The sequence below is a fragment of the Nylanderia fulva genome, unplaced genomic scaffold (assembly GCF_048542155.1).
Source record: "Nylanderia fulva isolate GAGA-0341 unplaced genomic scaffold, ASM4854215v1 Scaffold42, whole genome shotgun sequence".
NCBI lineage: Eukaryota > Metazoa > Arthropoda > Insecta > Hymenoptera > Formicidae > Nylanderia > Nylanderia fulva.
Genome location: NW_028190499.1, coordinates 912,617 through 939,379, shown reverse-complemented (window position 1 = coordinate 939,379; position 26,763 = coordinate 912,617). Strand labels below are relative to the sequence as shown.

Sequence of the window (26,763 nt, the reverse complement as noted above, 5' to 3'; positions counted from 1 at the left end):
ATATTTGAAAAAAAAATATATAATTTGACTATTACATATTGACTTATATTATAGTCAATATGTAATATAGTCATATTATAGTCAATATATATAATATGACTATTATATATTGACTATATTACATATTGACTATAATATGACTATATTATATATTGACTATAATATGACTATTATATATTGACTATAATATGACTATTATATATTGACTATAATAATACTAAAAAGTCAGGAAAAGAATGAATTTCTGGTTTTGGAAAATCTGAAAAAGTCAGAGAATTTTTTTCATTGAGTTTGCTGGATACCTTGAAATGTTTTTTGGTGGGAAAATTTTTACTTCATTTTCACACATTTTTTTGTGACACTACTAATCTCTTCAACGTCACATCTGCAAGTTGTCAACTCTTTGTTGGCTTCCAGAGAATTAGCTATTCACGGTTATGACGGCGAATTTAATTGAATGAACTCATCCCCAGTTTCAATTTAGGCAAACTAACAACGCATAAAGCATTTCTCGAGCATCCGCTTCAACGTCAGTCTCAAAATGCTCGCTGCATTCTAGTTAGTGGATTTTCAGTAAACATTTTCTCTCGCAATATTTTTTCTCTCTGTATTAGATGGAATTACAAACCGTGAAATCTTTCACACGATGCATTTTGTAAAAAATTAAAAATATATCACGCAATGTGAAACACCGGTTGGGCAGAGTTTTTCATGCTGATAATTTTTCGATCATTAAAACATTTTAGTTTAAAGTAAGATAAGAAATGTATAAATTACATTTTTTTTAATACAGAATAAAACAAAATATTTTATATATATAAATATATATATTACTTTTTATACATATATATAAATTATTATTTTTATTAATATAAATTATATTATTTATTAAACATAATATTATATGTTCAATATAATTTTCGTGCATTTTTGGAGTATATCGAATAATCTCTTTTTTTCTCCTACACATATTACGACGATCTTACACGTAATAAATAATGCATTTGCGAATTTGAAATTCATGGAGCTTAAATACAATTTGTTTTTAATTGCACGCGACTATCAGCAGTCTGCCCTTTAGAAACTCGAGAGTTTGTCAAGCAATCCTTGAAATATTTAAAGTAAACTTCGATCGACGAAGGCGAGGAGACTAAAAGATCCACCTCCAGCTCCTCCGTAAAGTTCACGGGCGCGGCTTTTTTTTTATGTTTATATAGGTATATATATATATATATATATATATATATATATATGTATCATCTTTCGCGTTATACGGCTTTCACGGATCATTATCGTTTCCGTGAGTTTACGGGCGTATAACGGATCATACTCTTTCGACGAAGGTTCTAACCGCCGTTTTATTATCGAGACTTTGTATAACAGCTCATCAGATCGCGTTTCTATATCCAGTCCAGTGAGCAAGAGAGAAGAGATTCTTAGCATGTCAATCGACGAGATCGACGTAATCCGATTAAACGGATTTGGATCAATGGAACCCGGCATATTTAGCGCTACTGTGAGACTGAATTTCGAGGTTGTTTACGAGGAGAGAGAGTCTTAAAAGCGGGAACAGAATATTTGCCGAGGTTTCGTTAGGTTAAAGATATAACGAGGCTTAAAATAGAAGAGATCCGAGACGCGATGACCAACGAGAGGCTTTTGACAGAGCAACCAACGAGACCGAAAAGATATCGCGAACGTTCAACCTTTGAGCGAAACGCGGGGATTTTGCAATATTGTATTGTAAATTACATCGATGATTTGTCGAGTTCAGATGAGAATATTTTTAGTGTCTTCTTTTTCTTGAAAATCGAAAGAAAATATTTGTTTTTGTATATATGTGTGTGCGAAAATTTGGAAATATTTTTGAATGCACAGCTGTAATTTTTTTAAAGGTATTGAAATTTTGACAACTGTAGAACAAAATAAAGAAATATTTTTATTTAATTTTGGCATTTATAAATAATTATTTGTCAAATTTAGATTAGAAATATTTTGTTTCTTCTTCTTCTTGAAAAGCGAAAAATATTTGTTTATAGTTATATTTGTGTCAAAATTTTTTTAGAAATATTTCTGAATGCACAGCTATAATTTTTTAAATTGATAACTTTTACAAATAATATATTCTTATTTTATGCTGTAAAATATATGCATAATAAATATATAATTATTAAAATATTTTTCAAAATTTGGAAATATTTTTAAATGTACAGCTGTGATTTTTTAAAGGTATTGAAATTTTGACAATTGTAGAAGAAAATAAAGAAATATTTTTGTTTAATTTTGTTAATATAAGATACATATGCATTTATAAATAATTATTTGTCAAATTTAGATTAGAATATTTTTGTTTCTTCTTCTTGAAAAGCGAAAAATATTTGTTTATAGTTATACTTATGTCAATATTTTTTTAGAAATATTTCTAAATGCACAGCTATGATTTTTTAAATTGATAACTGTTTTATGTGTTTTTTACAAATAATATATTCTTATTTTATGCATAAAATATATGCATAATAAATATATAATTATTAAAATATTTTTTTAATTATTAAAATATTATATTTAATTAAATATTAAAAATCTTGCTATTAATTAATTATACTGGTATATTGACAAGCTTGATAATAATGCATATTGAATCTTGTGACGTAATTACATCGTATAAAAATGTATACAGTCATCGTTGCATCTTAGATTTCGTTAATTAACACAATGTTATATGTTTGGATCTGAAATCACAGAATGACACAAGTCTTTTTACGTAACAGTTTTATGATTCTAAAGGCAAAAATAATACCTACTGTGCGAAAATCCCATCGCGATAAAACTATCTATTGTAGAATAGACAATAAAATTGTATCAAAGAACATCATTCATAGTTGACAGCAATTTCGCGAGAAAAAGATCCGCGCGATTGTAAAATATTTCAGTCAACAATATCCATCTCGAATCGAGATAGATACAAAAAATACGCACAATTCTCGTCTCTTTTTTTCCATGTCTCTCCACGTAAGGTGCAATTCGAATACCTGTTTCGATCGATCATTTGTTCGTGACAATATCGTGATTTATTTCTACATATGGTTGCGAGAAATAAAAGCGATTTATTAGTTTCATTTAAGGTTAAAAAAAAAAAAAAAATTAAAATAATATTACATTTTTATCAGAGGTGGTATCAGAATTTGATCGGCGGCGATTAAAGCAATGTTCTAATTTCCGTCCAATTAATTATCAAAATATTTTCGCGCGACTCGAGAATGATGTCGCATTTTTCGCAAACAGTAACTATAATTAAATTCGTTACGCGTTTCCAATAATTAAATTCAATTTCCTGAAGCGCGTGAGGCAACGTGTAATTTCACAAATATACACTTGTGAAGCCGCTCTTGCGACCTCATTTTATTTTAATTATGAATATTCTGATAAGCTTTGCCTAGTATTTTCTAATCGTACAAGAAGCGTATATCATTAAGTTTCAAACGCATGAATGAAGTAGCAATTACCTCGTATTTGATTTATCTCTCTCATCGCGGCTCTCTCTTCCTTCATAAAAATATCTATCAATTTAAATAGAAATTTAAATTAAATTTCTACACTGATAAAAATGACTAAATTAATACATATTTAGTTCAATACTGCCAAATGAATCATTTATTTGAAACAAATAAATATTTTTTGACAGTTGGGTTGTTCATAATAAACCTTGCAATTTTATTTCACCGTCGACACGGAAATTATTTTATTATTTAAATAAATATTTTGTTTTGAAAAGAATTTTATTTCAAATAAATATTTTTCATATCAAATAAATATTATTAGTTTCAAATAAATGATTTATTTGGCAGTATTGAAGTGAATACCTTACTTATTTGAATTAAATAATGTTTTTTTTAGTGTATTAAATTTCCAATAATATTTAACACAAATAATAACTCGACTTATTTTATGCTAAAAATATTTCCCGTGTTTTGCCTCCCGATTCTCGCGAACACGGAAAACGCAGCTTCTGTCTCGAGAATATAACTGCATTTACGTCACGCCGTAAATCGTCGTAAGCCTATGCGATTAGCGCAATTAGCTCTCACATCGATCCGCTCTGAATTACCGGGGCTAACGAACGCGGATGGGGAACGCGTTAATTAGTTCCACGAAATTTATTCCGCGCTTCGTCGACGTCGTCGCTCGAGAACAAACGAAATCTATCGACGAAAACGAAAGCTCGCGCTCGAATGTTATTTCGGATATACACTGAATCGCGCGCGGTGTCTTCGTAATTGACATTCCTCGGCCAAAGTTCATAAATCTCTCTCTGTATCGCCGACTAAAGAGCGATCGCGGTGTTCTAATGAGTCAACCTAATGGTCATTTACGTGCGACTACGATGGGATAATTAATGAGCTTTTTACAGAGCTCGCGCAGACATCTGTCTCACAATTATTAATAGGTACATCATCAATTAATCATATTTTTTCACCGTCAAAAATATTAATATTATTATTATTATATATTATATATATAATTAATATTATATATTTATATTATATATTATATTATATTTATATTATATTATATATTATATTATATTTATATTATATATTATAAATAGGTACATCTTCAATTATAATCATATTTTTTTATTGTCAAAAATATTAATATTATTATTATTATATATTATATATATATATATATATACATATATATATATATATATTAATTATATATAGTATTAATATTATTAATGTTGTAATATTATTTAAAAGAAATTATATATTTTTAATACTTATTAATACGTTCTATAAAATTGTAAAAAAATTATAATTACCTAAAAAAGTATGTAGGTAATACATTTTCATTTATGATCAGAAATTTCTGTCGTATCACTTATACGGTTGCACTTAATCTAGGAATGTGAAGGAGACGGGAATACACTTTGAACACGGTCCATTTGGTCCGATGTTCTTTCCGCATCGATACATGTCGTAAATCGGGTTTCTTTCGCGATTGCGATTATTTTCCCGGGCGCGCAAACAGTTATACATATAATGTATATCCGCGTGATACCGTTTATTATTATTATTATTATTATTGCGACGCTTCTCGAGCCATCGCGTCTGATTAATATTTAATTCACCGTGGACCACTCGTCGATCGCTAATTAAGCTCCGCGAGATGAACGCGAATGCGGATTCGTATCTTTAGGTATTTGTTTCTAACTGCAGTTTATGAGCAACAGGTGGTTATAACGAATATCATATTCGCGATGTTACGTCGAGACCTCGTAATCGAGATCCTTCACTCAAATTTATTAAAACTCAACAACCCGCGCGATATGACAAATTCATTGATTCACGGTCTTTGAAATTCGCGCTTTTTTTTTTTTCGTATTAATTCGACATTGATTAATCGATTGTAATCGAAAGAAAGGATTGATACTCGACTAATTGATTTTGCTTTAAATTAAATGATTAATTGAATAATTACTATAATCGATTAATCGATTTTAATTATTACATTCGATTCTAATCGATTAATCGAATTAATCGATAATTACGAGCTCTAATCTGTATGTGTTACAATTAGATAAATATACCGAGATATTCTGTCCTTTCTATTTTATTCTATATTTCGCGAAATGTAGATATTATGCAAACAAGGGTTCCGTTTTCGCAATTTAATCGCAATCTATGTAAATTACACGCGAACCCCACTTCATAATTCTCGAATGCAATCGTTGAGATTTATAAAGGAGACATAAATGTGCACGTACGATTGAGCATATTAATTGAATGAAGAAATAACTACACTGAAATATATATTTGTGTAAAATTACATGATTATGCTGTTTTTTCCGACCCAGCATAATCATGTAATATTGCTACTAATATTTGGAAGATTACAAATTATATGTAATTTCGTATGAAATATATTTTTATATATTTTCAAGATTAAAATATTCCACTGAGAACATGAAATTACACATATGAAATATAAATGCTATAAAATAATGTTATAAATAAAATCGATAAATGCTTGTAAAATAAACTTCTAATAAAGTAAAAATACTCAATTTACAATTACATATGACTTTTGTATAAAAATAGTAATTTTATCTATATTTTTTTACCTATATTTTTTTACATATATTTTTACATTAATATGTATTTTCACTTTAAAAAATATGGGAAAAATTACAGTGATAATTAAGTAATTTGTATATTGATAATCTTTTCATAATAAAGTACACTTAACGTCGTGATATTCTTATATATTATAATAGTTGGATCTTTGTTGGTTTTTTTACTGATTTTTCAAAATCAATTTTTCGTCAATCAAATTTGACAATCGATGAAGTGTCAACCACATTGACAGCAGAATTCGATGAAAATAGTTTTTTATACATAAGCATACATATTTTTAATTACACGTTCTATGTCAAGTTACTTAAAAATCGCACTAAACCTACGCGTGCATACATGCATATGCAATATCTCCCTACGCGTTCTATGTAAATGATGCATCGATCAATCGCACGCAACACTTGCAAAATAATTGAGCGAGTAACAAGATACAGATGATACAATTCCTTGTTTCCTTAATTGGGGATTGTATTTAATCATTTAATTTGCATAGCGGAAATTCGGCAATATTTCAGCATCGAACTGAAATCCAAAGTGATAATATATAAGCTTAAACTTAACGCATATCTGAAAATAAATATTAATTTTATATTTAGTTGAAAAAAAATGAAACTTATTACAGACTAATTACAGATTTGTATATTTATTAAATATATTTAATAAATAGATTATAATATAGTATATAATTATAATATTATAATTATTATTATATTATAATTTATAGATTATAATCTATAAAATTGAAAAAAATCTGAATAAATAGATTATAATATAATATATAATTATAATATTATTATTATTATTTTATAATAATTTATAGATTATAATCTATAAATCTGAAAAAATCTGAACAAATAAATTATAATATAATATATAATTATAATATTATTATTATATTATTATTATTATTATTTTATAATAATTTATAGATTATAATCTATAAATCTGAAATTGGCCTCGTGTAATTGAGATGTTGCTTCTTTGAAAATTCAGAATTGTACTAATATCGCGAATAATTGAGTTTCATAGATAATTCGCGTTTATGGAGGAATGCGTGAAGTCATCGCGCGTGTCTATCGCGAATAACTTGAACTCGGATCCATAAATCGTTTCGACATAACACGAGTCCGACATTGCGTGACTATAACTTACGCAATTATCTGCATTTCGTGCGAAACGTGAATTCCTGCCGGAAAATAGGACCTTTAAATCGCGTTTGCGATCACATGTCACAGTGCAAAAGTGCGCTCGCGTGAATCTACAATTTGGTTACGCAATATCATTATACGCCAGATGGATTGCGAAGTGTATGAGAAATGTGATTTACGCGTCGTCGTCGCGATAATATTTTCAGAAGATATTTTCTTGGAGCGCGCGATATATCAGAGAGATTTTTAGACTTTCTCCATCTTACTCTGTATTTATCGATTCGCGCGAAATGCGATTAATGAAAATGTTTCGTTGGCATGGTAGGTTGCGTGATATTTTTCGAATTGATTAAAGTCACTCGGTGTAAAGAGAGATTAAATGCAACGAATAGTTCGTTAATCGCGAGAATGAATGGGAACGAAATAAATAACCCGCGATGTGTTTATGTCGACAAAATCGATGGTGAAAGTGTGTGAGAAAACTGTGCGCGATTTTAAACACTGTTCATGTTTATCTCTTGTGTGTTCTAGCATTTTATATAAATGTTACAATTACGATAAAAATATTTGACTACGGTTTAAAAATCTTGGAGCACAATATAATTCCCGATTAGTAGAATTATTGCAAATATATAAATTAAAATATATTGAAAGTGTATAAAAATGTATTAGATATAAAAAGATTTTAAAATATAAATTAATGTAATTACATTAAAATAATAAATTAAAAGGGCTGTGATATAAAAATACAAATTCTGGTATAAAATAAGAGCCAGAATTTTAGATGCAACAAAATTATTTTTAAATTTTTCTACACTGTAAACAAAATTTGTTAACTTGACTAAACTTTCAACTGAATATTTTCAACAACGTTCTTAATATTTAAATATTTGGTTAATTAAACATATAAAAATTTAAATTAAATGTAACATATTAAATCTAACAAAACGTATATTTGACTTAAATACTAATACATGCTCAGTTAACAAAATAGTTGAATTTAGTTGCGAGGTAGAGTCAAGTTAACAATTTTTTTATAGTGTATATTTATTTTGCAGTCATGCAAAATAAGTATAGAGGAATTAAAAAATTATTTTTTTGCACATATCTGTGTCTCTAACTCTAACTCTTACTTTTTTGTATATAGAAATATATCATAAATATATAAAATCAATATAAATTCATGCGTGACTCACGCATAGTATTGTACATCATAAAAGCGTGATTCATATAGTCGGAATTTATGCTTATAATTTGGAATATTATAGAACTCATGACCTTTGATACGGCTCTGTATTGGACTGTATTATTATACCGAACATACCTACATATGTACATAATGACATGATATAATTGATTCACGATTTATCATCACTATGATCACTCGATTGCTTCGATTGCCATCTGTTGTCAATTCCATCTCGGATCATGGGTCACGTAGATATATATATATATATATATATATATATATATATATATATATACATATATTTCGGAGAAGGTTTGCCTCGTGTGTGTCGTATTAGCGACGAATCGCCGGATTATGTCTTTCCAGGTGAACTAGAGCGAGGAGGAGTAGCGTGAAAACAGGTTGACCTCACACGCATTAGCGAATTAATTAGCGCTTAATTATTCGGTTCCTGTTTGCGCGCTCGGTAGTGTTAGAGGAGGAGAAAAAAAAAACAGAGCATAATGACGCGACCTCACTCGTCTCATCTCGGTCCTACTTGAACTTGAGAAGAGCTTGAGAGATATCTTCGACCGGAAGCTCACGCAGTTCAACGATGCAGAGCCTCTCGACAGAAGGCACCTCGCCTGGCGGTCGTCGCTTGTCCCGCAGTTTTCACTCCTGTCTTCGTGGAGCCGACCAGGACGACCTCGAATCAGGTACACTACACTGAAAACAAAATTCATTCAATTCGAACAAATATTTATTTCAATACTGCCTAATAAATCATTTATTTGGAACTAATAATATTGATTTAATGTGAAAAATATTTTTTATAAAGTATTTTAATTAAAATTTAATATAATATTAAAATATTTTTTAAAATATATTTTTATATTAAATATTAAAATATATTTTTATATTAAAATTTTTTTGAGGAATACTATACATTTTTTTATACACTGAAAAAAAATTATGGAATTCGAAGAAATATTTATTTCAATATTGCCTAATAAATCATTTATTTGGAACTAATAATATTGATTTAATGTGAAAAATATTTTTTAAAAAATATTTTAATTAAAATTTAATATAATATTAAAATATTTTTTAAAATATATTTTTATATTAAATATTAAAATATATTTTTATATTAAAATTTTTTTGAGAATTACTATACATTTTTTTATACACTGAAAAAAAAATTATGGAATTCGAAGAAATATTTATTTTAATATTGCCTAATAAATCATTTATTTGGAACTAATAATATTGATTTAATGTAAAAAATATTTTTAAAAAATATTTTAATTAAAATGTAATATAATATTAAAATATTTTTAAAAATATATTTTTATATTAAAATATCTTAAAGAATACTATACATTTTCTTGATACACCGAAAAAAATTTATTGAATTTGAAGAGATATGTATTTCAATATTGCCTAAATAATAAATCATTTATTTGAAACTATAATAATATTGATTTGATGTGAAAAATATTTACTTGATATAAGAAAGTCCTTGTCAAAATAGATACATATTTATTTGTTTCAAATAAATAATTTATTAGGCGGTATTGAAATAAATACTTATTAATTTAATATTTTCTTTTAATGTAGAATACAAAGTTGCATGTTTGCGGTAAGCAAGAGATATAAATCGTTGTCGGATATTGTAATTACGATACGTCTCGGGATATTGCCGAGAAGAGGGCATCTTTCAGCGAAAATATAATATATGGTGGCTGTTTTTATACCGAAAATTTATCGGTTTATTTTCAGGTCTCGCGAATTCTTACTCGCGAGATTGAAACACGTGTTTGACGCGGAACGGGGATTTTTTTTAGCGCGTTTTACATACTTGACGATTCTTTTTACGGTAGTGAATGAATGATCTGGGCCGCGTGTAGGATAATTAAGTATGTAGGTGAACCCTACGCAATATCGCGTGCCTACGCTCGTTAAAGTCGTACTTGCCTTTTTCGAGTCTCGAGCCTTGCGATATGAACAATCGTCGATTTGTATTTTACATATTATAATTTACATTTTATAATAATTATAATATAATATTTCTATAATATAATTACTATTTTAGTAAAATTAATCAAACATATTTCATATTTTATTAGTGTTAGATATTAATATTGTTTATTGTAATAGATATTAATTAGAGAAACTCTTACATAAAATTCAATTTAACAAGTAATATTAAGTAAATGTATATAGTAATATTAATTAAAATAGTAAAATTAAACAATATAATAAAATGTCAATAATTAAAAAAAATATTAAAAACTTATGATTCTTTAAGCATTTTAAATCGACGAAAATGGACTATATACATACATATTTTTGGTGAAGGGACTGTACTATTTTGGAGACAACGGAGAACGATGGTTACCCTCGTAAAAATCTCGTAGGGGAATATATATGCAGAAAATACCGCGTTTGATACTAAACAGATGACAGGCACCGATCTCCCTCGCGTTCGCGCGCGCATGAGCCGTGACGCGCACCCACGTGACGTGCTATATTTACGAGAGAAGGCACGCTCGCGTTGATCTTCGCTCACGATCACACACTGGCGACCGGCGCGAGCGAGCAAGTGTGTAAGCGAGGGAGACCACGTTAATATTTACTTTCATACGCAGCCTCCGTTCTCGGCAGTCCATTCCCGGACTGTATCGTGTTCACTGAGTCTCCGAGGGAGGCTCTTGGTGAACCGATTCGGTGTCTCGGCCCAGTCGATCTCTCGCCGCGATACCTCGCTCGCCGATAATTACCGTATCGATGTGAGACGAATAAATTATCTGTGAAGACGGACGTAATATATATATATACGTATTTATGTGGGAATAAATAGTGAATCAAGTGCTCATTTTTCCTCAATTATCGATTCTTCAAAATAATGACTGGTATGTGAGTGTTGTGCTTTTTTCTTGGTGCTTTGGGTATTTTATATACGATCAGCCGCTATCGAAAAAAAAAGAAAATAAATATATAAAATTCAAAACACTCTGGATGTGTGATATCGGAGTTATTTTTCTGCAGTGTTTTTTTTTACGATATTTATAATTTTTTATAAATATTGTACGCGGAGAATTTTGCAGCAGAAGATTGATGCTCTTGAAAGATCGATTTCAGGATTTATTTACAAAAAAAATTCCACAAAACTATTTCCTGCAGTTAGTATACAGTGAAGTCTGATCGAAACTGGAAGCTGATAACGGTATAACTCGATATAGTCCATATTTGATATAATGATACCTTAACTGGGTCGACAGTGACAACTTGCCGAAGATACGAGCGACCGATCAAGATATTAGTGCTTGTTTAACGTGACTTAAGTGATTTATATTACACATATTGTGATTCATGGATGCTTGATGAGGCATATTCATCATACATTATTTCTACAAGATATACAAGATGTTTTGTACGTAGCGAGTTTTGTTTCGCTACCAGATTATTACAATATGATATAATGGACGCTACTTTACGTGGCAAATCAGCCGAAGAATTGCAAGACAGCCGGATGCTTTGTAGCGAATGATCATCGGTATCGAACAGGAAGACTTTTTCCCATGAAATTCGTTATATCCGCGAAGACCATAACCGGGCACTCGCGCGATCGTTAATGTCAAGAAAGGATGTATCTCGCGAGTCGATGGAAAATCAAGGGACCGTAAAGCGAAAGTTCCTCTCGATTGTCGTGTAATTTGCATGCCACACGTTGTCGGAAATTGCGAAAAGTTCCCGAGACACACCACGTTGATGTTCTCCTCAAGTCTCGACCTTCGGTTACCGATCCTTCTCCTTCAGCATGATCGATGCTTCACGCGGAGTGACATCAATGGAGATGCGATGAGCTACCGTGAGCAATAGTGAAGGATGACACATGAGTGTTAGACGCGCGATTCTTACAAAGATAGATGATCTAACAATCGCTCAAGGACGATTCTCGACGTTGTCTTGAGATAACCTACATCATCGTCAACATGAGGATCCGCTACGTGCCGCAAGACACCGGGAACTGCCACAGACGTATGTTATTTTTATTATTTGATGCTTAGAAAGTATAGGATTTTTTTGGACCTTGTAAATGTAGAAAAAATCCCCTGCGCAAAATTCATTGCTAAAAATGATTTGCACTTAGAGGATTATTATTTACGATTGATCCGCGTGGAAACAGCAGCTTGGATAAATTATTAAAAAATGCAAAAGTGGCGAAATATTATTTTTCATGTTTCTCATATTTCTCGTATTTAAATTTCAAAATTACAAGTGTTGATATGAATTTTTTCTGCACTGAGAAAAATTTGTTAAATTAATATTTAGTTCAATAATATCAAATGAGAGAATAATTTATTTGAAACAAATAAATATTTATTTGTTTTGCAAAGAATTTTCTTATATCAAATAAATATTATTAGTTTCAAATTAATAATTTATTTGATATTGTTGAAATAAATACTTATAAGAATTAACTAAACTATTAAAAAATGCAAAAGTGGCGAAATACTATTTTTCGTATATATATTTAAATTTCAAAATTACAAATGTTTATATCAATTTTTTCTACACTGAAAAAAAATTTGTTAAATTAAATATTTAGTTCAATACTGTCAAATGAATAATTTATTTTAAACAAATATTTATTTGTGTTCTGAAAAGAATTTGTTATATCAAATAAATATTATTAGTTTCAAATAAATGATTTATTTGATAGTATTGAAATAAATACTTATAAGAATTAACTGAACTATTAAAAAATGCAAAAGTGGCGAAATATTATTTTTCATATTTCTTATATTTAAATTTCAAAATTACAAGTGTTTATATGAATTTTTTCGATGCTGAAAAAAATTTGTCAAATTAACAAATATTTAGTTCAATACTGTCAAATGAATAATTTATTTGAAACAAATAAATATTTATTTGTTCTGAAAAGGATTTTCTTATATCAAATAAATACTTATAAGAATTAAAAAAAATTTTTTTTAATATATTTTAATATTTTATTTTCTATCTTCCTTTTGATATCTGTATCGACCCTAACTTGGCCAGTCTGATACTGAACGTCGCTCAAAGGAAAAAGTTGATCCGTTATACGCGTCATATGTGTGTTTTGCGCGGTGTGCCTCTTTTGGAGTATCAAACTTGATTCTGATGCGTCGTCTTTTTCGGAGCAAACCGACAAAAGTATTTTAAACGCGCGCCCGATTTCAGCAAACCTCGTATCGAAACGTTGCTTCTATCGATTCGTTGTCGAGGACGAGTTTTCCGCGATTCTCTCGCAGTGAACGCAATTCGTTATCGCTCTGATATAAATCAGAAAACAATTTGCATTTGTGTATATATGCAAATTAGAATCAAAATACATACTAGGTTTTATTTTGCGTCGCGCGAAATTCAGGTGAAAATCCTGTTTTTTTTATCGAGTATAATTTATAAATCGCGAATTGTTTTTTTCCTCGTTAAATGCGAGTATTATCTCGTTCATGCGCCAGTCATTTTACGTGCAATTTAGTAGAAAGTTAGATAACACATTTTGATGCATATACTTGCAAAAGCACTCTCTTCACCGGGGCATATTCATTAAAAATATTATTAACAGGGTGGGATTCGTGTGTGTATGTCTGTTAGTATTAATAAATAAAACGAAGTATTCAAGTACATGCTTGTAAATTAACCAGAATTCTGCCTCTGTATAACTGCATTAAAATATAAACGGCTGGACTGAGGGAACGTAACACAATTATATGATTTCCGAGATGTTTTGTTTTAATAACCCCCAGGTACCATTAAAATATAATTCTCGCAAAAATATTGCCTCGCGAAACAATTATGTGAAAAATAAGTGAGCTTTGTAACGTTGTTTACAGCATTTTCCTCATTTTCCAGCCTGTTTCATTTATTCTGATTTTACGACTAAAATTACCGTGTTGTTGTTGCAAATTTGGGCATATAAAGAGCGATAATTTTATACTTTAGTATTTTAATCTGTACACGATTCTTTCTCACAGAAATACAATTTTTAATACAGAAGTGGTTTCTTCTGTAAATAATGTTGATGCGAGATAATCTTTTCGCTAGTAAATTTATAGTTTTAAAATAAATTTGCACATATATACACTGAAAAAAAAGTTTGTTGAATTAATAAATATTATTAGTTATTAACAAATATTTAGTTCAATACGTTCAAATAAATCATTTATTTGAAACAAATAAATATTTAATACTTATTTGATAGAAAAAAATTCTTTTTAAAACAAATAAATATTTATTTGTTTCAAATAAATGATTCATTTAAACATATTGAACTAAATATTTGTTAATTTAACAAACTTTTTTTGCAGTGCACATTTGAATAAACAATTTTGAAACTTTTTAAAAATATGAAGTTTTTATTTATTTAAAAGTTGTATTTTTTAATTTAATCTTTGCTTGTCTATTATATATTATATCTCGAATGCTGTTTTAGATTGGTTGAAAAAATATACTTGTCAATTTATTACAGATGTGTTTATTACAGATAGGAATGAAAATTGTACGTATAAGAGACAAGAGTGAATCTTACTCGCGTATTCTTTCGGTATAAATACAAAGTGTATACTTTGCAGTATAATTGGATAAGCATACAGAGAGCCAATTTTAATAACTCATCACATATCTCGCTTTTTTCTTCTTTTAGCACTTTTGTTAATTCGTCATACAGACAAGCTTGCAATTTCACAATTAAATTGTACGAATCCAAATTCATTTTTTATGAAGAATATATATGATCGGTAAAATTTTTTATCGATTTAATATATTAATAATTTTTTCACATTTATTCTTTATTTCTGGAGAAAATGAAGAGAGCGCAATTTGCGAAATTATATAACAAAACCCCTTATACATTTTAAATACTAGATTAACATATGTGAATAATTTTTTTCTTATTCATGCATTGATGATTTTTACTTAATTGGAAGTAAACTCTTTTTCTCGTAATTTTAAGTAAATTTGTTGACGACTTTGATTGTTTATAATTTGAATTGTTTTAAGCCGAATAATTAGAACATAGTTTCTTATAACAAAATAAAAAATGATAATAAGATAGATTAATAGTTTTCAGAAAAAGTTATATAAAGATGAAAAAACGGGATTTTAAGAAAAAAGAGCGTTTCAAAAATTTTGATATTTTTACATGTTTAACATTTTCAACATTTCAACATTTTTTAATTTAGACTTATCTAAAAATCATTATATATGGAGCTTATAATCTTTAGAAAATTCTACTTTTTTTAATCAAAGAATTAATATAATTTTTTTCTGTGTACTTCTTTCTTAAAATATAGCAAAAACATCCAGCAATATCTTTCAAAAATAAATTTAAAAGTTTAAAATTTCGCATAAAACTTCTCATATAATTTTACTTTTATTTTCTATAAATTGTTTATAAATATCTGCGAAAAAGTAGTGTCAAAATATATACATATATAAATTGTAAAAAAATTATAAGAGACGTAAATAGATAATGATTAAAATCTGCCGTTAATTATCTAGAGAATAGCAATTATTTGTGTAAAGTGTGCTCTACGAAGTTCACATTTTCAACATTTTCACTTTTCAACATTTTTTTATTTAGACTTATCTAAAAATCATTATATGTGGAGCTTATAATTTTTAGAAAATTCTACTTTTTTTAATCAAAGAATTAATATAATTTTTTTCTGTGCACTTCTTTCTTAAAATATAGCAAAAACCTCCAGCAATATTTTCAAAAATAAATTTAAAAGTTTAAAATTTCGCATAAAACTTCTCATATAATTTTATCTTTATTTCCTATAAATTGTTTATAAATATCTGCGAAAAAGTAGTATTAAAATATATACATATATAAATTGTAAAAAAATTCTAAGAGACGTAAATAAACTCTGGCGTTAATTATCTAGAGAACAGCAATTATTTGTGTAAAGTGTGCTCTGCGAAGTTCACATTTTCACTTCTCTTGGCGTGAACGATTACGCGAGTAAGTACCGTAAAAGATGTTGCACAAGCGTCTTCGCGTTTCGCTTTTACGCGCACAAACACCTTAGGATGATTGTCAGGACGATCATAAAATTGGCTATTCGAATTCACGGCGAAGAGAAATCGAAACTACTATAGATACCAGGCCGATCAATCTTATTCTTGATTGTATTTCGCGGCTTGTGCGTAACGTGTAACTCTTTATCGGCTGCACTTTTAAAATTATACAACATTCAATTCTAATCGAAAGAATGAGAAATTTTAGAAGCGGTCCGGCTTTTCACTTTTGATTTCACATCGAGAGAAAAAAAAAGATCTTGTTCATTGTACGGATTATTGCTGACTCACAGATGATTGCCATCGTAATTATATACCAATGATTATAAACGTGAATAGCTCGTGTAATCGTTTATGTAAGACAAATTGGGCCAATACTTATTCACACCGCGTTTGCTTTCAAAAACGAAAATGTGAATATTTATCTCTTTGTGGCCCCTCGATCGCTTATTATTCTGGAATATTTATTGGATCATTAATTAGACGTCAATAAAACACAAACCACTGGGTCGATAAGATTAAATTTGCATGACTTAATCTTGTTTGTAGCATATAATATTATATTTGCATATTTTTATATACATATACTTTTACAAGATAATTAACAACATATATATATATTCTAGCATTAACATTTTTATTTATTTCCTGTTTTGCACATTTTTTTGTATGAATTTCCTTAAGAAAGTCTAGACTTTCACATCCTACTTTGACATTTTCCTACAAATCCAGAGCTTAATTGGATGTCAAATCGTATATAATTAATACTGGGACTAAGAAACAGACTAACTGAACGTAAGTAGAACGTAAGAGAGATGATCGAAGCTTGTCTGCACTTTCCCTGCAAAAGGAACTTATTATACGAGAGATCGAGACGGCTAAACAGTCGCGTGAAAAGTCCCAGGAGTAAATGTTATTTTTACGTTGACGCAAATCAACTGACAACTTATTCCGGGACTCACTTAATGACTATTAGTAGTCGCGGTCGGAAATTAAATCCTCTCACGTGTTACGAGAATGTAATGTTGTAAATCTGGTTTCGATGATGGTTGCGCGTTTAGCGATAGCGATCAATCATCTGACGGAGAATTTGCGCGAAAAAGCAAAAGAAACGTTATTATATCTTCCTTCGTTTCCCTTTTTACAATAAACGAGATTGATACTTTCGACGATATTAGCAAAAACAGGATACAAGCATGATTAAATCCGAACGGAGTTACCACTTTTTCGATTTATTTTAGATAACTCGGTTCTTACGTAATTTATTTTTTTTAAGGATTATAACATTATAAATATATTCTAAAATTAATAAATCAATAGTAACACGATTATTGCATAATTTTTCCTTTTAGAAAAAGAATTACAAAAATTATAAATATTAAAATTAATAAATTATTATTAATAACTATAATAATTATTGTAGTGAGAGATAAAATTGTAGCAATTATGAATGATTATTGATATACTGTCTTGAAATATATTGTCTTGTTTTATACTTTTTTTAATTTACGACATATCTTAAAATATAAAGTTCCGCTAGTACTATTTTCTTTTTATGGCTTTCTTCGATTTATCGGAATTGGAACAAGTCCAACTGTTTCGATAATAAACATACGGGTTTATTTCATTCTCGGAGACGTAACTCGATCAGCGATTCGCGATTTCATTAGACATTCTCGCGTATATATACCGCTAATATTTGCGCGTTATTCAATGTCACATGAGATCCACCGCAGCCGTTCTCGGAGACGTGCAATTAGTTGAAAGATCTCCTCTGGCAGGCTTTATGGGGAAGAACGGTTAGACTAAACTGCCGGCTGTCTCTTCATGGTCGAAATGCTCGCCGTCTTACGGTGCTCGGCGCCCGTAATAACGCGTCGACGCACATACATAGTATGATAATAATTTCGCAATAGACGTCATTTTGTAGAAAGTTTTCTCGGAAATTCCGCACGTGGCGGAATTTTACCATCTCTCGTATTGACCTAAAATTCTCTCTTGCAATTTCTCTCATTTTAAAATAATTTTCAAATAATTCGAAGCTTTTATATGAATTATAAACAATTTTTTTATAATCTTTCTTTTTTTTAGTATTAATGTGAATAATAATATACTCTAATACTGAGAAGACATGTATTAAATTCGAATAAATATTTATTTTAATATTAAACTTTTATTTAAACTCTTATTTTAATAATGCCTGATAAATTTCTTTGAATCTAATAATATTGATTTGATGTAAAAAATATTTGATATAAAAGATCCTCTTAAGAAGATGCTGTCGTTGATCTGTTTTACCGACTTCAATTTAGGTTAGGTTCACTTTTTATTGAATATACAGATTAAAAAATCCTCCACAATGAAAGTACTGATAATAATGAATGCGGGAAGCGCTATTATTCTTTCATGTCATCTCTATTGGAAGCGCCATATTTTGTCAAATAAACTGCAGAACTTTTGTATTAAATAAGTATTGTTATGAGCTGATGCAAGAGGCCGATAAAAAACTGTAATTTTTTAACTTTTATTGTTTTTTTATACAAAATTACAGCGCTCTCCGTTAATTATTATCAATACTTTAATTGTGGAGAAGGATTTTTCAATCTGCATAGCCAATAAAAAGAAAAGTCTTGAACTCAAAGTCGGTAAAACAGACATGGTCAGCATCTCCTCGATAAATCTACACTGAAAAAAATGTATCGAATTCAAATAAATACTGATTTCAATCTTGCCTAATAAATCATTTATTTGAAACTAATAATATTGATTTGACGTGAAAAATATTTGATATAAAAAATCCTCTCAAAAACAAATATTCATTTGTTTCAAATAAATGCCTTATTAGGCAGTATTAAAAAAATAATTAATTCAATAATTTTGTTCAGTGTACAATGTAATATCTAGGCACGCATTCGGTCGCAGAAGAAGCGAAATAAAAAGTATGCGGTCTGTAATTAGCACGACCGCTTGGCGCGTGCAATTAGACGAAAGTGTCCACGTGCGACGAGCGGATGCAACGTCTTACCTGCCAGCTAACCGTAGCTGTACTTGGCGCGGTCTCTCGAGACTTGGGGCGAGAATTGGAGCGTGGATCTCTCTATCCTTTTCTCGCTTCCTCTCTCGGACACGCTCGGAGAGCATCCATTACAGCCGTGCGACGCGCTGTGAAAAAGCTGTCCCCGCGAAGGAGCCGCGAAACGGAGCCGCATAACAGAACCGGCGCAGCAGAACTTCTGGTTCTGTGACCGCGGATGCGTGCAGTTGATGCTTCTGTCGCGGCGATTAGGGTCGCCATGCCGATACTTCTCGCATGATGGTATACGAGGAAAATCGGTGCTGTAAAGTGTCGTTGAGGGGTTTTAAAATATTTTATAGATACCATCATTAACAGAGATATATTCGCGAAAAATCTTGAAAACCTATTTCCAGAGAATTTTGTCCTATCTTGAATAATTAGGGAAAATTCTTGAAATTTGATTAGGATTCAGGAAATGAAAAAAATTGACCCTTTGATAATTTTACTCTCATTTAGCACTTAAGAAACATATCCAACACATCTTTGCAATATTTAAAGTTTTATTAAACATGTGATTTTTATATTGACATAAAATAAAATAAGATGAAATATTTAAATAAATTACTCTACTTCTTATTTATTTAATAAATAATTAAGTAATAATTTAATTAATAAATAAATAATAATTCATAAACAAATGAATTTAATATTAAAATCTTTTGTGATACTAAAATTATTTTTAACAACTGACTAAATTAATTAATATTAATATTATTTCGATTTTAAGAATTTTATAACATTTTTAATAACTTGAATGCGATTTTCTTCTGTTGCAGGTGAGTCTAAAAGCAGATCCTTACCTAGAACTCGACTAGAACGAGACCGTAATGTTAAAGGTGAGTGCTGAATAATAATACATTTTTTGGTGGTTAGAGTTTCTCGTGATTATTTTATAAAAATACAAATTCTCATTTCATAAATATGTGTGAGATTAGTTAAAAAGTTAATCTAAAAATTTTTAATATCAAAACTGGAAATGAAAACCTTGTACTGTGATGTAAGCGCAAAGGATGCATTTTTTATTAACGCTTTGATTATAATTGAACAAGTCAATCTATATTATTCAAACTTTTAACATCCCGCCTGCTCGCGCTAAACTCATTATTTGCATGCGGCCTACACTTATCACCTCTGTAATTTTAAAATACAATACCATTTGTTGAATGAGATGACAATGATCGTTTAGCGACTACACATATGTACATATATTGCTGCATCAGTAACAAATTTGTGTCTTTGTCTTCGTCAACTTTGCCTTGACGCTTCGACTTAAAAGAAGTTTAGTTAGTATTCTAAATATAAGCACTTGACGGCGCGATAATATGTTAATTGAAGTAAATACCACGATAATGCATCTTTATGAATACTATTGCTTTGCTAAAGTTACACTGAAAAAAGGTTTGTTAAATTAACAAATATTTAGTTCAATACTTTCAAATAAATCATTTATTTGAAACAAATAAATATTTGTTTTGAAAAGGATTTTCTTATATCAAATAAGTATTTTTTATATCAAATAAATATTTATTTGTTTTGAAAAAAATTTTCTTACATTATAAGTATTTTTTATATTAAATAAATATATCTTTGTTTTGAAAAGAATTTTCTTATATCAAATAAGTATTTTTTTTATATCAAATAAATATTTATTTTTTTTTATAAATATTTATTTGTTTCAAACAAATGATTCATTTTAACGTGTTGAACTAAATATTTGTTAACTTAACAAACTTTTTTTCAGCGTAGTCATAAAAATTTCTATAGTACTCAACAGAATTTACGACGCGATAGCAAATATGAAAGTCCTTGAAAGATTTCATAACATTAGGTATTAATTAACAAGTTAAGTAGAAAAAAAAGAGAGGGAATTTTAATTTGATCATACTTTATGTATGACATCAGAGTTCGAGTTATGCAACTAGGATTTAATAGATGACTTCAATTGCAACGATAAGCGGAGAGAAAGTGAAAAATGATAATGTGCATTGTCCACCTCTGATTCCTCGTTGCTATATGTATCTTTAATGCGCATTGTTAAATATGCATATATCATCATACTGAAGATTAATCGATTGCAAGGCCGGAATCTCGTAGGCGTGAGGATAATAACTGGATTAATTCATTAGGCAATTAATTAAGCGCACAAGCACCTTGACATTCTTGGTTTAATAAAGAATAATAAGCATCTTGCTCATGAACGAATAACAATGCTATCGCAAAAGTTCGTTTAATATGCAATTTTAATGTTTCTTCACAAAAGATATTTAAGAAATTAATTATTTGCATAAAATAAAACTTTTTAAGAAAATTATTTTTGGAAATAATGATTAAATATATGTATTATTAAGCAAATAATTATTTCTTGTTATATGGCATAAAAATAATTTTGATTATAAGATTAATATTCGTAATATTTACTACAGATCTTTATTTTTAATAACAAGATGCAAAACAGAAATATTGGTCTGATTTTTCTCTCTCGCTTATGCTGCCAAAATGAAAGCGATTTTTTTCATTTCGAGAGTTCTCTCGCACTTTTTATTCCCCACATTCGCAATTGCGTTGCTCGAATCAGCGACACGAAAATGGAATTTACGACGGGTAGGAACGTGCTGACGTATTTTTACATACTTTTCTGGCATTTTCTTCCTAACACATTCGTACCGCAAAAATTTAATTATTCTCTAGGCGGCTAAATTAGATTTTTTTCCATCTGCTGCATTTTGCTGGGGTAGTGTCTTTCGGTCTGAAAAAATAGCATTTTCTGATAGTGATATTATATTTATATCATTCATAACATTTTCGCAGCCAGTTTGTCATGAAATTAATATAAACATTCCGTGAACACTTGAGATTTGTAGCCAATCAACTAATAAATTCGAGTAACATTATTTGACCAAAAAAATACATATGTAAACTCTAATAAATATATTCATTATCTTTTTTAATAAATATAGTTTATTTTTAAACTACAAAATATTTCTTCAATATTTTGTAAAGTGTTTAAAAATCGATGAGATATCAAACAATAAAACGAATATCTTTTATTAGGATTTTATTATGATTAAATATTCAATATTTGTGTTTTGATACTTTAGATTTAGAATATTATTTTTATCGGGGAGGGAGATATAGGAGATTTGTATTATCAAATGTTGGATACATTGAATACACAGAAATTGTATTTAATGTAGAATGTAACTTTATCGACATTATGCTCGATACAAGAGAGAGTCTCTGCAGAGAAAGGCTAACTTGTAGCGTCAGAGACGGCTTATATTGGAAACATTGTAGCAGTAAGAGCTGGTGTTTGGATAAAACAGAAATCTTCCACAAGTAATAACTCATCTAATATACGGCACAACATTAAAATTAATTACGTATAATTAATATTTTTCTTAAAATTTTAAACTAGATACACTATCGATGCATCTCTTTCAATTAATTTTTTTTTTTTTACATATATACATATGTATAGATACTTGAAACTGCGAAAACTGGAATTATCCTAAACAATAAAAATAAAAAATTTATTTATCGCACAAAAAGTCAGAAATAAAAGGTTTTAATAAAATAAAAAAAAATATTGTTAAATTTAACATATATTAATCTTTGCGTAACAACTTCTTCAGGAACTGAGTTTTTTCCTGGCAACATTCTTATTACCAAAAATAATGTTCTCTCTTTTCAATTGACGGAAGGAGCTAGTAGGCTTTAGCGATCAAAGCACACGAGATGCCTCCTTAATTATTAGTAATAATAATTACTACGTATATCGCGACTCTCCGAAGCTGTCATTTGGAGAACCCGACACGCTTGAACTAGAGACTCTAATCAGAGTCTGGACGTAAGATAGTAACCTCTGATTGTCCGCCATTTTTCTTCAATTCGCGTTTATTAAATATAATAAATTATTAAATATATAAAAAAATACATGGAAATTTATATTTTCATAATATATCCCTTTGACGAAGAATTATTACAAAATTCTGCCGCACATCCAACTATTATTTATTACTTATTTACACTCATACGCGTAGTATAAATAAGAGGTTATGAGACATTAACTCACTCTCTCTCTCTCTCTCTCTCTCTCTTTCTCTCTCAGGGTTTTGAAGAAAAATGTCGAATAATCTAACATAACTTACTAATGTCCAGACTCTGATTAGAGGGTCTCTAGCTTGAACTATCATGTCGAGCCTTCAGATTCTTTCGACGCGTGTGCTCGTCTTGTATGTCGTACATGAAGAGCCCATTTAACGGTCGCATACATCCCCTTACAAGGTAACCGATGAAGATCACGGTCGGATCTTCGTATATGGCAGTCCATTCGTCGGATCATTGACCGAGGTGATACCGTATTCTTCTTCGGCTTGACGTTCGCGCACGCAGGCAAATCAATTTCCACTTAAAGTCCGTTTAAAGCTGCTTTCTACTTGTTCCGCCTCGTAAATGCCTCTACGTATCCATCCTTGCCAGGATCCATCCTTGCTTATGTCCTACAACGACGGCCGGTTAGCGAGATCGCGTGACTTTTACGGAAATTGCTTCTTGCGCTCGACTAACGATCTTGAGAGAAAGAAAGAGAGAGAGAGAGAGGGAGATTCCTGCTATTCATTAAGCGCACCCCCGCGGAAATTAAGCGCTCGTTTCTTAAAACGATCTTCCGAGAGGTCCATCGCCGGTGGTCCGTATCATTCATACCCGTGGTTCACCTCAGTTTTATCGCGAATTTAATTGCGAGAGTTTACGGAATATTGTTTCTTACTTTGATTGGATTGCTTAGTTTGTCAGGTTGATGTCTGTTTTAATTGTTCTCAGAATATTAAAATTGTTAATAGCTTTTTTTTAGGTAAATCGATTTTTTAATTCTTACGTTTTCTGGAATTTTCTTTCATTCTGATTAATTATTATTCTGAGTATTAATTGGAATAATTTAATTTAAAAAAAAATCAAAATTCAGAATTATGATATTTTCTATCGTGTGAAAAAATTAAATTTTATTAAAAATAATTATTTGGTATCTTCAAGATTTTATTTTTGATTTTATACACGGAGAGAATTTTCTCTTAGAATTTACTCTGAAAATCGTGGTAATCGTGGGGCAATATGGTATTGGAAGAATTTTATAAAAAATGTTATATTTTTATTTTATTAAAATATGTATACATATATTTAAAAAAATTAATCGAACATATTTGATATTTTATTATGGTAAATATTAATATTTTTTATTGTGGTAAATATTAATCACAGAGAAATTCTTATAAAATCCTTCTATGATTACTATGATTTTCAGGGTAAATTCTAAGAAAAAAATTCTCTTTGTGTATTCTTTAATCTTACACAATTTTTTTAGACGTATGTATTTTTGTTATCATTTTTGGGATCTTTACTTCGAGTTTTATCTCCGATATTTTCTGTAAATTAATTAATTGATAGCAATCGATGTGACATTTTTCTTGGCAAGCCAAATTATTTATTATAGACAGATAATAGGAATAATATCGGCCAACTTTTGTTCTTGTTCTCGGAGCTGTAACAACGCATTAACACACCATTTCACGATTATACCTTCCACTCTTAAATCCCACTTCTTTCCCACGTCTCGTCTACCAACCATCATCTATCTTTCAGCAAAGTAACGCGCCGTAACATTATCCCACCTAAATGCCCTTAGATCTTCCACTTCGCGTTAAGTGGCTTTCGCTGCGCGGTAGTCGCATTCTACAAAAATTTATCCGCTTGCGGTTAACTTATGAGTGCGGTAGTGGCCGCAATTTCATAGAGCTTCGTTTATATAAATAGCCCGGTGTATACTTAACGAGAAGCAAGAAATGCAACGGTCCTCCGGGTGAATAATATTGTACCGTATATTATTAAAAAGAAAAGGAGGACGCATATTTGACGCGGCGTATCTTAAAGGGATGCTGCCGTAGTTCTGTTTTACCGACTTTAAGTTAGGTTAGGTTCACTTTTTATTGAATATACAGATTGAAAAATCCTTCACAATGAAAGTACTGATAATAATGAATGGGAAGCGCTGTTATTCTTTTATATCATCTCTATTGGGAGCGCCATATTTTGTGCACAAATAAACTGCAGAACTTTTGTATTAAATAAGTATTGTTATGAGCTGATGCAAGAGGCCGATAACAAACTGTAATTTTTTAACTTTTATTGTTTTTTTATACAAAATTACAGCGCTCTCCGTTCATTATTATCAGTACATTAATTGTGAAGAAGGATTTTTCAATCTGTATAGCCAATAAAAAGAAAAGCCCTTGAACTCAAAGTCGGTAAAACAGACATGGTCAGCATCCCCTTAATGATAGCTCATTATTTATCATCAATAATTAATAATAATGTGTTATGAGAGAGAGAGAGAGAGAGAGAGAGAGAGAGAGAGAGAGAGAGAGAGAGAGAGATAAGTTTTTGATTAGTCTCATCATAATCTCTGTCGTGTTTTCAATTCGTTTCAATTGATCGACAGCAGAAAGGAAAATTTATTGCAGTAATGTAGAAGAGGGCAATATCTAGAGAAGTTGTCTTGCACGTCTGACAATGAGATTCTGCAATGTCACGAACAACATGGCGCATATAGATGTGCTCTTACGCCGCGAAAGGGAGAGAGAGAAAGTGTTGTAACAGGAATTACACAACGATTGAATGACCGTTGCCAACATCGATTTCACACTCACAAATTAATCTTCTCCCCTTTCAATTTGTAAGGATAATTACCAGCGCGCGTGCGATAAACGATTTTTCCGCTATCAGTTTGCATTTTCTTTTGTAGCCGAGATGCATAGAGCGACGAAGACGAGACAGATTGCTGCATCGCCTTGCTGCATCCTATATTATTCCCCTGCTCTCGCTAAAACCCCACAGCATCATCTGCTGTTGCAAAGTCACGTACTTTCCGTCTTCTTCTTTCACTATCTTCTCCGATTACCATTTCTCCATATCACTGTCCCAGGAATGTGGTAACGCATTTCGGTTCCTCCTTGCATTGACAAGAAAATCGTCGCGAATAAATCGCTATAAATTATATGAAGCAATAAAAAAATTATAAATTTATAAAATTTATAAATTTAGAATTGAATGAAAATTTTAATTATATTTTAATTAAAAGTTTTCTACATTTTTGTTGCTTCT

The 26,763-nt window shown here is 29.8% G+C and overlaps 2 protein-coding genes across 7 annotated transcripts in view; both read left to right on the top strand.

The window, feature by feature from the left end:
- The window catches only part of LOC114936081 (Ras GTPase-activating protein raskol), a 60,714-nt gene extending 51,806 nt beyond the window's left edge, over positions 1-8,908 (top strand). Inside the window, exon 5 of one of the 2 annotated variants that reach the window (XR_014925523.1) lies at positions 8,844-8,908. Coding sequence is in view for 1 of the 2 variants with exons in the window: in XM_085486332.1 (XP_085342458.1) it covers positions 8,844-8,872 (29 nt within the window). In the remaining variant the exon portion in view is untranslated. The remainder of the gene's footprint in view (positions 1-8,843) is intronic. The other variant, XM_085486332.1, reaches the window with a different exon arrangement.
- Positions 1-26,763, top strand: part of raskol (Ras GTPase-activating protein raskol) — a 449,557-nt gene that overhangs the window by 317,614 nt on the left and 105,180 nt on the right. Inside the window, exons 1-2 of one of the 5 annotated variants that reach the window (XM_029309100.2) lie at positions 11,081-12,503; positions 20,385-20,444. The exons of 3 other annotated variants lie outside the window; for them this stretch is intronic. In XM_029309100.2, the coding sequence (XP_029164933.1) occupies positions 12,458-12,503; positions 20,385-20,444 (106 nt within the window). In that variant the 5' untranslated portion in view covers positions 11,081-12,457. Of the gene's footprint in view, positions 1-8,886; positions 9,176-11,080; positions 12,504-20,384; positions 20,445-26,763 lie in introns of those variants that run through there. One more of the 5 variants, XM_029309101.2, reaches the window with a different exon arrangement.